At 44.2% G+C, this 15,673-nt stretch overlaps 1 protein-coding gene across 1 annotated transcript in view; it reads right to left on the bottom strand.

The window, feature by feature from the left end:
• The window catches only part of RNF130 (ring finger protein 130), a 108,107-nt gene extending 94,320 nt beyond the window's left edge, over positions 1-13,787 (bottom strand). The window contains exon 1 of the mRNA XM_030316008.1: positions 13,526-13,787. Coding sequence (XP_030171868.1) covers positions 13,526-13,772 — 247 coding nt within the window. The 5' untranslated portion in view covers positions 13,773-13,787. The remainder of the gene's footprint in view (positions 1-13,525) is intronic.
• Between the last annotated feature and the right edge of the window lie 1,886 nt (positions 13,788-15,673).

Here is a 15,673-nt window from a genome sequence, read left to right as displayed (position 1 = left end):
CACCAGACAATATACACCAGACAATATATATGCAATATACAGGTGCTGACTTACCTTGCCTCCCCCACCAGACGGCATGCAGGAACTTCCTGTCCTGTCTGCCACACAGTAGGTATTTAATAATTATTTGCTGAGTAAGTATGGAAGCAGCTGTCCCACCTGAGTTTAGGGTTTCTGATCGAGATGAATCGCAGTTTGGTGACACACAAATGAGAAAGAGCATCACTGACGGTGGTCATCGAGGAATCACAGAACGATATTAGAAAAGTAACCTGTGTAAATAGCACTCCAATGTTTACAAAGTGATGAAGATGCACTGTGCAAGTTATGGACGTGTTAGGAAACTGCTGACCCTTGGCAAAATTTCAGAAGTTATTATTAAAGGAATAACGTAGATACTGAGAAGAGAAAGCTGTAATAATGGGGTGCTGGCACACGCTGGTTATGTATGGGAGGCAGAATGATGCTCCCCACCCCCCCGCATGTCCCCATCCTAATCCCTGGGACCTGTGAATTCGTTAGGTTACACAGCAAGAGGGAATTCAGGTTGCTCTTCAGCTGACTTTAGAATAAAGATTACCCTGGACTGTGAGGGTGGGCCTAAGGTAATCAGAGGGGTTTTAGGTGTGGAAGAGAGAGGCAGGAAGTCAAATAGAGAGCACTTTGCAGATGCTTCACTACAGGTTTTGAAGACAGAGGAAGGCCAAGAATGTAGGCAGCCTCCAGAAGCTAGGAAAGTGAAGAAAATGGATTCTCCCATAGAACCTCCGGAAGGAATGCAGGATTGCCAATGCCTTGATTGTAGCCCAGTGAGATCCATTTTGGGCTCTGCACTTCCAGAACTGTAAGACAATAAATCTGTGTTTTTTTTAAGCCATCTAGTTTGTGGTAACTGGTTACAGTGGCAACGGAAAACTAACACACTATGGCTAAGCCATGGAAGATTCACTTCTTTTCCTTCCTTGCCATAGCTCCTGACCTAGCAAATCAGGAAGAGAGTAAATAAGATGTCTTTGTTTTTTCCACCAAAACACTTGATTACATCATTTAAGATATCATAACACTAAAAAATATGCACCAAAGGCAAAGTCAACGAAGTGAATTAGAAAACTCTGTGGAGTGCCCACACCCCCAAAGTGCTGATTAATGGAACGATGCCATCTTAGAAGATTCTGAGCAACACACTACAAGGGTCTGTTCATTAACATTCTTCAATACTTTTATCAATAACTTAGAGCAGGGATTCTTAACTCTGGGATTATGGACCACCCGGGACTGCAAAAAGTATCTGAACCTTCTAAACCTTACTGAAAATTTTGTTATTACCTACATAATTTTTTTATTTTTTTTAATTTATTTTCATTTTTTTTTTTTAAATTTTTTTTTTTAACATTTATTTATTTTTGAGACAGGGAGAGACAGAGCATGAACGGGGGAGGGTCAGAGAGAGGGAGACACAGAATCTGAAACAGGCTCCAGGCTCTGAGCTGTCAGCACAGAGCCCGACGCGGGGCTCGAACTCACAGAGTGCAAGATCGTGACCTGAGCCGAAGTCGGCCGCCCAACCGACTGAGCCACCCAGGCGCCCCTATTTATTTTCATTTTTTGGCAGAAAGCTCTATGGCCTTCATTAAAGTCTTAAAGGGGATCCATAAGTCCAGAAGGTTACGACCTGACTTAAATGAACATACAGAAGGTATGCTCATCACATTCACTGGTGACACAAAGCTGCTGGAAAGAGTAAAGACTGCGGTGACAAATCAGGATTCCAAAAACATCTTGAAAGGTTGAATGAACAGGCTACATCCAGTGAAGATAAAATCACACAGCTTAGGGCAGCCTCTGGAAAAGACTCAGAAGGTTTAATCAACAGTAAGCTCAGTATGAGTCAGTAATTAGGGCTACCAAAATAACTTATATGACTCTCGGCAGGTGTCCAGCATGATGGAAAAAAAAAAACACTTCTACTCTCTTCTCCTTTGGTGAAACCAAATGCATTACTGTGTTCAGTTTTGGGTTTCTTCTGTATTCATTTCCTAAGCCTGCCATAACAAATGACCACAAACTTGGGTGACTTAAGACAACAGAAAATGTACTGTCCCACAGTTCTGGAGGCTGGAAGTTGAAATCAAGGTGTCTTGGTTCCTTCCGTAGGCTCCAAAAGGAAAACAGTCCCATGGCTCTCTCCTAGCTTCTGGGGCCCAAAAAACCTTGGTGTTCCCTGGCTGTGGCAGTGTAACCCTGATCTCTGTTTCCCTCTATCTTCCTGTGGCTCTTTTCACTGTGTGCCTGAGTCCTCTCTTCTCCTTATAAGGACACCCACATTGGATTTAGGGCCCATCCTAAACTACTATGATCTTATCTTGATCCTCAACTACTTACATTTGTCAAGATCCTATTTCCAAATAAGGTCACACTCAGATTCCAGGTGGACATGAACTTTTATGGGACATTATTCAACCCACTGCATCCTTTAAGTGGAATACTGACAGACAAATACACTCTGAAGTTTACAATACCATATTCTTTTTTATTTTTTTTTAACATTTATTTTTGAGAGACAGAGAGAGACAAAACATGAGCAGGGGAGGGGAAGAGAGAGAGGGAGACACAGAATCCGGGCTCCAAGCTGTCAGCACAGAGCCTAATGCAGGGCTCCAACTCACAAACCGCGAGTTCATGACCTGAGCCGAAGTTGGACACTTAACCGACTGAGCCACCCAGGCACCCCTACGATACCATATTCTTAAGAGCAATCAAAAGCAACAGAGATATAAAACCAAAAGGTTAGAGGGCTTGAGTCAAACAAGGAAATTAACTATTGCCTACAAATATCTGAACCAAGTTTTTTCCCCAGATGAAAAACTTTCTAACACTGCTTTCCAGAGATGAATGTGATAGATTTCTGTCATTCATTTGTTCAAGCTTAAGCTGTACAATCATCGGATAGGAATGCTGAGGCTTCGGATGGGTGGCTGACTTGAGAATCAATGATGATCAAGCTATACAGCTTCAGCATGGTAAGCAGGGGTGAGATAAGTGGCTGGAGCCACTGGAGGAGACCACAGGGAGGGAGCTCAGATTTCCATTCTGAGGATAATGAGAAGACCCGGAAGGGGGTTAAGCAAGGAGTGTTACGATTTCCTGTAGAAGCTTCAAGATTATCCTGGCTACTGAAGGGAGAAAAGACTGATGGAAAGCAGAGACCAAGACAGGGTAAGAGGGGAGAGCTGCCCATACTGAGAAGGCAGGAGTGAAAATGACAAGTCACACAGAGATATGTATATCCTGCAGGTAAACTGTGGAGGGAAGATCAGATGTGGAATGTGAGGAGAAGAAGCAAGGATGACCCTAAATGTGGACAGTGATGTCATTTGTTGAGATGGGGAGGATCAGGGAGTGCGGTAGCAGGCTGGAAGGCAAAAAAAAATGTATCAAAGGCTCCATCTGAAGTTTCTAAATCTGGAGATGTCCTCGAGACATTTAGGTTGAAGATACCATGCAGACAGAGTTGAATGTGTGACTCTAGGCTCACAAGGGAAGACTAGGCTGAAAGTAGAGGAAGACACAACAGCAGGCATTGGAGAAAAAGAAAACTGTTGCCTTAGAGTTGTCCCACTTCTTTAGGAGTATTTTGGGGGTGCACCTGGCTGCTGGCTCAGTCAGAAGAGCATGTGACGCTTGATCTTGGGGTCATAGGTTTGAGCCCCATGCTGGGTGCAGAGATTACTTAATAAATAAAAAACTTAAAAAAATATTTTTGTATTACTGAGCATAGTTAAGTGCCCATTTGTTTCTGCTTAAATGTTATGTTCTCAAACCCTGGTCAGCTGCGTTGTTCAGATTTTCTCCAGCCACATTCAACTGCATGGTGACAGGAAGCACAGAGACGGATGGTAGTGGTTCACCCTGGATTGACATTTTGCCAAGTGAGTGTGATACAGAACAGAGGAAAAAGGGATGATTAATGTGAAGAATCATGGACTCTACATCAAATAAGGAGAGAAGTGAGAAGCCAGAGGGGGCTGAAAGAGCTTCCTCTATCCAAAATCAGCCAAAGGACAGGGTCATGCTATGCTGAATTCAATTAATGCTGAGGCCTTATCACAACTGACTGAGGAGGAAGGTAGTTGCCAGAAGAAAGGGAAACACTATGAGCCAACATAGTAGCTACTATCATAAATTAGTTTAGGGTCTATAGACTTAGATCTGTTTATAAAATAAAAGCAGTTAATTCAATGGTAGCGTTTCCTGATTTCGTGGTCCATCAGTGGCTACTAAGCAGGAACTCTCTGGAGACAGCGCTTAGTTTCTAAAGAACCCTACATTTTATAGCAAGTCACTATAGTTGGAGAAGACCTCAGATGCTGGGAAAGCAGGGAGCTTCTGCAGAAAAGAGAAAGGGGTGGGCACAGAATTCATTTGCAGTGTGGATGGGGGAATGAGTGGGAAGCTTACTGTACACACACAGAAAAGACAAACTTCACCCAATGGCTTACAGTGAAGTATACCTGTCCCATTCACTCCATTGTCCTAGGTCCCCCAAAGCAACCCTGTTTTTAGTTCTTCTAGTGGTCACCTTCTACAGTTCCACAAAGGCTCATCGCCATTGTTTCCTGGTTTGTCAATATAAGACATTATCTGCAGATTTATGAGGCTACAAATCAAGATTCTGCTCATTTAGGCTTCTCCATTTTCCCTCTTCCCTGATTTCATTGTTTCATTATTTTCCTCTGTGGTTCAACCTTCCCAGTGTCTGCAACTACAGCCAACCTCCTGAATGCTCACCCAGTGAGATGAAGTCACTGGCCCTTACCAGCTCCTGACATGTCTTTTCTCTCTTCCATTTCTCTACCTTTGTCATCTATTTATAGTTACAGATGCTTAAGGTCGAAATGTTTGCTTTCTCTTTCTTCTGCAACCAATAGGGCCTTCCACACTTTAACTACAGATTGATCTTAAACACTGAAAACCAACAAAACCACTAAAGCACTAATATCATCATTATAAAAATGTTACAGAACGGCCTGTGTTTGGATTCCACTTCCCTTTCTAGGATCTGCTAACTGCTCACAACTGTGTCACATTTTAGTTGTTTCACAATTGGACCAACTGTCCCTGGTCTTGGAGTTCCTCTTCTCTTACTAGGGAAAAACATGTCCTTTTAATTTTATGTCTAGTATCTTCCAGTTTCCTGCTCTGACCATGGCTTGGAATTCACTCCATTTTTTTTTTTTTTTTTTTTAAGCTTTGGGAATAAACAAACACCCAACCTGTACACGCTTACTTGTTCCCTTCGGGAAGTATGACTTTTCCCCTATGAAGGTTGTGTACTGAAAATTAACCATTTCAAAAAAAAAAAAAGAGAGAGAGAAAATGAAAAATGTCCCCCAATGATCCAATCAATAGAACACAATCATTTTTATTTTTGCACATTACTCTGAGTCTTAATCCACTGTAAACAAATTTAACACAGTCACAGTTCAATCACTATATGTTTATTTTTGTAGGATATACCTTGCTTTCACAATCTCCTTTAATGGCTGTGTAACTTTCCACTGAGTGGATGTATCATAATTTATTAAACCCACTCGGGAAGCAGTACAAAAAAGTGGTTAAAGTATGGATGCTGCAGTCAGACAGACCTCCAACACATCCTAGCTCTGCTGAATCCCGACAGCTCTACAGCTGGTAGGTTACCTCTCCTGCTTTCATTCACCCAACGCTAATAACCAGTGCCACCCTACTATGTTCCAGGTGCCACGCCAAGCACTGTGTACACACGAGTAGACACAGCAACAGCATCCCCGCCCTCATAAACAAACAAACCAGATATATAATTTCCAATCGTATAGAGGGCTCTCAAGAAAAAAGACACTAAGTGAGAGACTGGAGAAGCCTGAATTCACATCCACAAAATGAGGACACAGTACCACTTAGGGCTGTTATTAAATGGCAGTCCATGTATAGTACAGTACTTGGCACCCTTCTCAGCCCACAATACGTGAAACAATATGTGTTAAGTACCTCACTGCCTGGGGTAAACCAAGAGCACCAAAGCAGGAAACACTCTCTCAGTGTGTTCTTCTTTCCTTCATCAACAGAAATCCTACATTTTCTCAAGTCTGAGTTCATGGCTAGACATCTGATGTGGGTCTTTTCTATATCCATTTCCCTCTTCAGCATGTTATTTTCTTTTACCTCCTTAAACAAGCTATCTCTACAATAGCTGTTTTAACACCCTTATCTGCAACTCTAGCATTTGTTCCATTTCTGGTCCTGTTGCTACTGCCTATTTTTGCCTGGTTATGGGTAATAGTTTCCTGTTTCTTAGCATGCCCAGTAATTTCTGACTGGATGTTGGTCTTAGATTTTATGTTTTTGGGATCCAGATGTCACTGCATCCCTTTCAATATTGTCGAGTTTTGTTCTGGACCAGTTGCTTGGAATCAGTCTGATCCTTTTCAAGTTCGCTCCTAAGCTTTGTTAAGTGGAGTCCAGAACAGGCTTTTATTTAGGGCTGATTTGGCCTCGCATGCATTAGGCAGTCTCCCTACACTGATCAGTAAGAGTATGAACTATTCCAAGCCCTGTGGGAACTCCAAGAATTCCCCCTGCTAATTTCTGACAGTTCTTCATAAAATGTGCAGATCAGTACTCTGGCCAAAGACCCGTAGGGACCCCTCACGGCTCTCCAGAGTTCATTCCCTGCGCGACTCCCTCCTCTCTCGTATTTTACCTCCTTGCATATTCAAGTCCGTTCAAACTGCCTTGGCCTCCTAGAGCTCTGAACTCTGTTTCGGCAACACCAGGTTCCCTCTGGATTCCCCTTCCTTGCACTGCAACATGGCAACTCTCCAGGCCGTAAGTAAGCTGGGGCAGTCATACAGCTCCACTGTTTATTTCCTTTCTCTCAGGGATCACTGTCCTGTACTCTTTGTTGACCTATTTCTAAAACTGCTGTTTCATAACTTTGTCATGTTTTCTAGTCATTTAAGGTGGGGAAGTGAACTGGTCCCTTTTACTCAATTATGGCTAGAAACAGAACTAACCAAGCTTGACTTCGAATTTCCACATTTTCAATGAAACTCTTCTAGACTACAAGTCCAAGTCATTTTCCACTTTTCTGGTCTTCATGCCATTCACGACGCAGCACACTAACAGAGGCCCTACAGTATACTCTGTCCATCAAGCCCCCCCCCCCCCACTCCCACGCCTGCCCCCAACACCTTCCTACAAAGCCTGCCATCAGTTTCACTACCAGACCCAACACCGCTAGACTGAATGCAATCACAGATTCCAGTGGCTTGCTAGTGCCAGGCACAGTCCTAGGTGCTGGACTGAAACAAGGAAGACATTGTCCCTAACTGCCAGGAGCTCACAGTTTGTGGCAATGTAGAAATCAAACTCTCAGCCATAAATCCATAACACAGTTTTCAACGGGGAAAAACTAAGGTAGAAATGAACTTTTAGCACAAAGATCATCAAACATTTTCTTAAAGCGCCAGAGAGTAAGTAGCCTAGGCTTGCAGGCCACATAGACTCCTCTGTCACAACCACTCAGTTCAAAAGCAGCCAAAGACATGTGAACAAACGGTTATAGCTGTATTCCATAACTGTGTAAAGTAACAGGTGGCTGGCCCCCTGGGTGTAGTCTGCAGACCCCTGCTTTAGAACAACATCCACCAAAACAGCCTGCACCATCTTCTACAATGGTATGTTCTGTTTGTGCCATCCAGACAAGGCCCTCCTAGGCGGGCAGTACATACAGCGCTTTCTGCACAAACTATAGCACTTGTACAACTCAAGCACAGAGTAGGTACTTACTATTTTTTTTTTTTTTACTTATGCTGCTTTGCATTTGAAGAGCTCCCTTTGTTTTACTTAAAACTGCTTCCAACAGTAAACGAAGCTGCATTTGCAACAATTCATAGAAAATAATAAATGTCTAGTGCATAATATAAGGATGATAAAACAAGCAAATGTTGATGGTCCTGAAAAACAGTTTCATTTTGCAAGTAAGTCAAGACTACCATATACCTAAATACTCAAAAGAATCTGCTCTGGGGACTACCCATTCATCCCACAGATGGCCTAAAACACTACTAGACTTCTCTCTTGAAAAATATCTAAAGAGAGAGTTCACAAGCACATAAAAAAGAATGGCCTCAAAAGAACTTTCAATTGTGGTCAAAATTCAAGTCTATCTAGAAAAGACAAAGATTTGATACACTGCATATCTTTTTAAAATTGATCAATCAAAAAGATCTTACAAAATAAATCTTACAAAATAAATGCTAAGTATTTCAATTTGTTTTCAATGCTGCACAATATGTGTGTGCATATATGTACACACAATGGATAAACATACGGTGATGTGACTGGTTTGAAAAGATGAACACTCTCTTTAATAGGTATATTCTGGCAGGTTTGTTCAAAAAGATCTGTCCTTGGGTGCCTGGACGACTCTGTCAGTTGAGTGTCTGACTTGATTTCGGCTCAGGTCAAGATCCCAGGATTGTGGGATGGAGGGAGCCCTGCATCGGGCTCTGTGCTGAGAGCATGGAGCCAGCTCGGGATAGTCTCAGTTTTTCTCTCTTTCTCTGCCTCTGCCCCTCCCCTGCTCATGCACATTCTCTAAAAATAAAAAAATAAGATTTGTCCTACCACTTTATAGTCACACTTCAATCAAGGTGGAGGAAACTTAGAAGTCATTTAATCTAACCTTCCTTCAAATGAAGGATTTTTCTTTTATAACGTTCCAACAGTGCTCTGTGGTTTGTCCATCTTTTTTTTTTTTTAACGTTTATTTATTTTTGAGACAGAGAGAGACAGAGCATGAACAGGGGAGGAGCAGAGAGAGAGGGAGACACAGAATCTGAAACAGGCTCCAGGCTCTGAGCTGTCAGCACAGAGCCTGACACAGGGCTTGAACTCACGGACTGCGAGATCATGACCCGAGCCGAAATCGGACGCTTAACCGACCAAGCCACTCAGGTGCCCCGGTTTGTCCATCTTTTAAAACTCACATTCAGAATCAAACATAAACGAGAGGTGTACCTGGCCTCATGAAGCAGGACCAGTGCTGCCCAGGAACCAGACACCCAAATTCAAGACGACTAGAGAGGGTCTGTCCTGCAACAGGCAGCTAAGCTTTATCTCCCTTCAACTCCTTTTAATGCAGGTGGTTTTTTTTTACACCCCAATTCGGGGCTATGTATTTATTCCTATTCACTTTTTTTCTTAGTCTCAACCCACCATTCCACACACTGAGATGGTAGGGATTCAGCAGGTCAAAGAGATCATTTAAATATGCCATGTCTTTACCAAAATCACTGGCACAGCAATCAAAGATCTTCACAATGTGAAGAACAGCAGAAGGAAAAACTGAAGGCAGCAAATATGAACACAACCCTTATGGGAAGCTTTGCCATTAAGAGAAATAGAGGATGGGATGGTAGCAGAAGAGTATTTGGTGGGAAGGTCAAATGTTTTTTTTTTAAATATTCAAATATTTATATGCCAATGGATCATCCAAAAGTGAAGGAAAAATACAGTGTGTGAAACCATTTTCTCAATTGTAAAATTCAATATAAATATATTGTATATATCTCCTTTATCTGCTTGCTTAGTTATTTATGTTAAGATCTGGTTTTTAGAACCTCCAGCTTCTTTTGAATTCTCTTTCCTTTCAGAGTCCCTGTTCCCAGAATCATACCTACTATTTCTCTGAATATTTTGAAATCTCTATATCTAGTAGTCCTTGCCTTTGCCATTATGAATTCTAACATTACATGATGGCTTTCATCCAAGGTCTTTTTTCCACATCAATATCCTTTACTCTTTATCAGAATTTAAAAAACCATGTTCAGGTTTAATGGATTCATCCAAAAGAACCACTTTCTTAAACCTAAAAACCTAAGTTTTTCTTGGTTTTTTTTTTTTTTTTTGTATCCATACGGTCAGCAAGATGCCCCCCTTCCCCACAAAAGTTGATCATTTGGTAAAACTGTTAAGGCTATAACATCCAATCCTCAAAATTTCTATGCAAAGCAAAAAGTGGCTGATACCAGATTCTTCCCACCAGCACATCTGCATATACAATGACATCATCAACACTGGTCCTTCTCCTGCCCAACCCCCACTCCAGGCTCAGACAAAAAGTTAGTGTGCACAAACACAGAGCACATTTACAATGTCTGCTCCCCAGTAGGTACTAGCTAGTTTACATTTGTTTCTAGTTCTAAGCTCACCCTTTGAGTAAGCAACTGTAATCTGCAAATAAATACAAGATATGTTCCTTCAAAGGCCCATTCCTAAAAATGAATTATCAGTAAACATATGAAATCTGTTAACACCAAACAAATGAATCTCCATTCTATTCAATCTGCATTCTATTTAGTGACAAAGAATACGTTTTCAAAGTACAACACTTATTGTTTTATAAAGTTTAACACTTTCTAAAAATGTACTTTTAAAACACCAAACAATCTAAAGAAAAAGCTGTCTATTTGCCCTTTAAAGGTGTAGAATAAATAAATTTCATTCAGTTATTCATACATGTCTAATTGATAGTAGCACTACAAAATAAGAAAGGTTTCTAATATTTCACAAACCAAGTCAGAGATTTAAAATGAGTCATCATGTTAAGCTCTAGGAAAATGTGAAATTATTTTGTCTTTATATTCATTACTACCAAACACTTATCCTCAAAAATGCACCTTTGTTAATATCACATCTAGGGGTGCCTGGTTGGCTTAGTTGGTAGATTATGCAACTCTTGATCCCAGGGTTGTGAGTTCAAGCCCCACACTGGGTGTAGAGCCTGCTCAAAAAAGAAAAAAAAAAAAAAGATAAAAAAAATTTTCACATCTATTGGGCCCAGCTACTTCTGCCAGGAATTCCCGTCTTGTAACATTTTTTGCTTTGTAATTTGAACATTACTTTGTTTACTGTCAACACACAGGAAGTCCTCAATAAACACGCTAAGATTCTCTTCAATTCAAAATTATAAGAGCATAAAAGGTCATAAGAACTGTAATATTTTTTATTAAAATATAAAATTTTGAAATTCACTAAATCAAGAATAGCCACTTTTTTTTAACTGAGGTATAATGGATGTAACGCAAGTAATCGTAACAGACTTATACCACCATTGTTGTTTTTAAGATACATTCCCAAGTTCCTGCTGCAAAAGTAGGAAAATGTCCTGGATTTCATGATTTACAGGTATACGGATGTATAAAGGCCCTAACTAGCACTTCAGGAAGAAGAGGAATTTTCATCTGTTTTGTTCACTGCTGTTGCCCCACCACCTCTGCAGTGGTACACAGGATTTCAATTAGTATTTGCTGAACTGAAAGCACCTCTGTGTGCAGACCCCTCAGTAGGAAGTCAGACTCAAACCACCTGTAGGACCTCACCACTCACACCATGAGAAAACATGCAGCAATCTCATGTTGTGCAAATAGAAAATGAGCTCCTAGAGAATGGAGAATAGGAAGAGAAGACAGACACTGAAGGGAACCGACCCCAGACTCAGCGTTCACACACTGCCCTGACGTGTTCACATTGAGGGGTGTCTAAAACCTCACCAATTTAGACATTCATTCAGGTTCACAAGTCTCGTTTTAAGAATGCAGGGACCATTCATACCTGTCAACAATCTTACGAGGTAAATATGTTATCATTCCATTTTGTGGAGGACACTGAGGTTATGTGGCCAATTTACTTTCCTGGGGTTACGCAATGCTCTCCTGGTGTCACATAGCATATGCACAGCACAACTCAGAACCTTTACTTGTACAGTGATGCTACCTCCCCAGGGATAAGGAAACAGGACTAACCTTCCTCTACACATCAGTTGCATGTTAGTTCCCAATACTCTTCTGTTCAAACACCTACAACAAGAGTTCTCAAAGACCGGGCTTTTGTTTGGGGATGACAAGCAAGCAACAAGTAGTTTTACAACATGAGACCCTTTAGAGGCAAGAATCTAAAGTGAATATCGTGGATTTGGGGTGCCCGAGGGAACCAAGCCCTAAAGACAAACCAAGTATTTCAAAACCCTGCACGGGGCCAACTCTTGCTCCAGAACAGCTTGCCTCTCTCTCTTCCTCTTCCTCCCCTTCCACGTGACCCTCACGGTTCTCCGCACCAGAAAATAGGCTACCATTGTTAGTGCCATAGTTTGGCAACATTATGTGATCCAACTACAGTGACTGGCACAGAACAGGCACACAAATATTTACTAAATGAACCAAAGACCAAAGTTGTTTCTGCCCGCAAGCTGGGACCCTAACTGCCATTTTTAACAAAGTGGAGATGAGAATGCACTTTAAGCACCTGACCGTTGGTGTAAAAATGAACTTTTACAAGGCACTTTTAAATTGGGGGCAAACTAGAGTGAAAGACCCACGTGATTCTTTTTCCTCAGTACACAGACAGCTTAGCACTTTAGCACACACAGATCTCAGAAGAGGCATGATGTTTTAATATTTTAGAGTATAAAAACAAACATCATTACCTTATTTAGACTGCCTTGTTTAGGTCATCTTAACATGAATAGCAGCTTAAAAAAAATCCACTCTCAGCATTCTCAGGATGAGTGCGGGGGTGGAGAAGATAGCAGACATTTTCCAAAAAGTTCGCAGTGGGCAAAAAAACAAAAAACAACCCCCCCCCAAAAAATATCAAAAGGAAAAAAAAGGTTCCTTTAAAACATGACCAGTAATTTATACAAATATACGTTTTTATACAAATAACTAAACGGAGCCAGTGTTTATAGGAAAGCATGAGCATACGCCAAATGGCTTCAAAGACAATTCTTGAAAATTTTATCTATTTCCCCCTCGTCAGCACCCATGCCCTGAAAACTTGGCTACTAGTTCCAATTGGTATCAGATTCTTCATAATGTGAGATTTTCAGGCGTCAAATTACAGTAAAAACTACTGGGGCAGAACAGGAGCCAAAAGCAACAGGGAAGATGCCCATTTTCCTCTACCAACCTCCTCCCACTTGCCACTTAAGAAAAACGGCACGTTTTTACGTTAGAAAAGGGCCTTCATCCTTCGAGATCTAATTCAGCGTTAAGTCTGGGATTTCGGGAACAAACCTGCCGATTCCGAAATGCAGGTTAAGACCTCCTCCACCATGAATTAGTTTTGCGCTCTTCCACCACCTCCTTTGTCTGAACTGTCCCTGCAAACTCGCAGACCCATGCCCTCCTGTAAACAAGCTACCTAAACGAAAAGGAACGTTTTCTAAGTCTTCCTAAGAGAAGAGGAACCCCCCACCCCCACCCCCCCCCCCCCAAAAAGCGTCTGGAGCCTCATTCCCACCCGTGGGCAGGCCGGGCTGCACACGACGGAAACCTGGACCCCGGGGCCGCCGGCCGAGCGGAGCGGAGCTGCGAGTCCGGCCGGGGTGGGTGGGGGCGCTGAGCCCGCCGCCCCCGCGCCCCGGCTCCCGGGGGCCGCCGCCCGCCCCCGCGCCGGCTCCTTCTCTCCGCGCCCCGGCACTCACCTCCGTGGATGGGCAGCGGTGCCAGCACCTGGCCGCGGACCTCGGCCTTGGGCGAGTCGAGCCCGTAGCGCCCGCGGTCGATGCGGAACGTGAGCGGGGCGCCGCGGCCGGGCTCCTGCACCGTCACGTTGATGAGCGCCGTGTAGTACTCCTGGCTCGCGTTGTCCGCCCGCGCCGGCCACAGGCTGCAGGTCAGCAGAGCGAGCGCGGCGAGCCGGGCCGGGCCCGCCCGCGCCGCGCCGCTCATCGTCCCTCCGGCCGCCGCCGCCGCCGCTCGCGGACCGGGCTCCAGGGCCGGCGCGGAGAGGCGGGGCGGGCGCGGCCGGCGCTGCGGCGGGAGCGCGCGCGCGCGGCCTGCGCGGGGCCGGGCACGAGCACGGTCCTCCTCGGCGCCGCGGCCCGGCCGCTCGCCGCCCTCACGTCTGCGGCCCGCCCGCGGGGACGCGCCCATGGGCCCCTGGGCGAGGACGGCGGGTCAGGCAGCTCGCGGTGGTCTCCTCGGGGCCCCCTGAGGGCCGTGGGGACGGGCCCACTCCATCCCACGGGTCTGGTCCCGCCGACTCGGGGGCGCCTCGCTTGGCAGCGGCGGGGTTTGGGAGGCGGCTCCAAGAGGATGCGCCTGAAGCAGGGTCTGTGAAACACAAAGTCCCGCTAGCCCGGCTGCCGCCTCCGGCGCGCTCGCCGCCGCTCTGCCCAGCCCCCTCCCGGAGGGCCGAGCGGCAACGCGCAGGCCTGGGGCTCAGCCCCGCCCCCGCGCGCTTGCGTGCGATGCCCTGCTCGCTCCCGCCCGCCTGCACGAGGGCCGGAGCTTACACAGCCATGTCCGTTAGTCCCCGCGTGATGGGCACAGTGTGCGGAGCCTGGGAGCTTTATAAAGGCCTGTGGAAAAGTTTGCGACGAGAATGCAAAAAGAAAAACAGTTAAAACTTTACAATTAATTTTAAAAGTTAAATGTCTGTGAAGAGTTCAGATTTCAGCTGGTCAACTACCAGTCACATATAATTGACTCCAAGGAACGCAGGGGAGGGGACGTGCCTCTGTAATGGGACGCAGGGGGCCGCAACACCCAGAACTGTAAGAACACCTGTGGGGTTGAGAAGGCTGTCTACAGGAGATGAAACCTCCAGATTCTCTGGATAAAGAGGAGATTGTAGTGAGACCTGCCCAGCCCACAACACACACACATCTTGTCAGCTGTGTACCCTTCTAAAGCATAAACGAAAGAGTGGGATGGGTCTTGAGTCAGGTGTGGCTGAATCCAGTAGCTTATAGAATGTTAGGCAGTGTACTCATTATTGCTCCCTGATGAGGAGGAAGGATAACATCTTTTTTTTCTAATTTAAATTTTCATTAACATACAGTGCAATATTGGTTTCAGGAATAGACTTCAGTGATTCATCGCTTACATACAATACCCAGTGTTCAGGTGCCCTCAATACCCATAGCGCATCTAGCCCATCCCCCACCCACCTCCTCTGTCAACCCTCAATTTGTTCTCTATCATTAAGAGTCTCTTGTGGTTTGTTTCCCTCTCCTCTCTTTTCCCCATGCTCATCTGTTGTGTTTCTTAAATTCCACATATGAGTGAAATCATATGTTATTTGTTTTTCTCTGATTGACTTATTTTTGCTAGTTCCATCCGTGTTGTTGCAAATAGCAAGATTTCATTGTTTTTGATGGCTGAGTAATATTCCATTACGTGTGTGTGTGTGTGTGTGTGTGTGTGTGTGTGTGTGTGTGTGTGTATACCGCATTTTCTTTATCCATTCATCCGTTGGTGGACATTTGGGCTCTCTTCATCATTTGTCTATTGTTGATAATGCTGCTATAAACATTGGGGTGCATATGTCCCATTGAATCTGTGTGTTTGTATCCTTTGGATCAATACATAATAGTAGGATAGCATCTTCTGACTGGCCCTGCCTGGATTCCCTGCGTCCTATAGTGGGAAGGGGTGGAGTCAGCCTTGCCCAACCAAATGTACTGAGTATCCCAGAAAGAGGCCACTTCCCAAAGGAAAACTGAGGCACTGTTTCCAGGCAAAGGGTGTGGATGCAGTGTTGGCTAAAATATCAGATGTCCTTGGGTGACTCTTAGCAATGTCCTTCACAATTTCTCCCTCTAAATCTTCCCTTCCTTCCTCACTGC

Source organism: Lynx canadensis, chromosome A1 (genome assembly GCF_007474595.2).
Source record: "Lynx canadensis isolate LIC74 chromosome A1, mLynCan4.pri.v2, whole genome shotgun sequence".
In the NCBI taxonomy this organism is placed as follows: Eukaryota; Metazoa; Chordata; class Mammalia; order Carnivora; family Felidae; genus Lynx; species Lynx canadensis.
The sequence above is the reverse complement of the archived record's forward strand: the minus strand, read 5'-3'. Positions and strand labels throughout refer to the sequence as shown.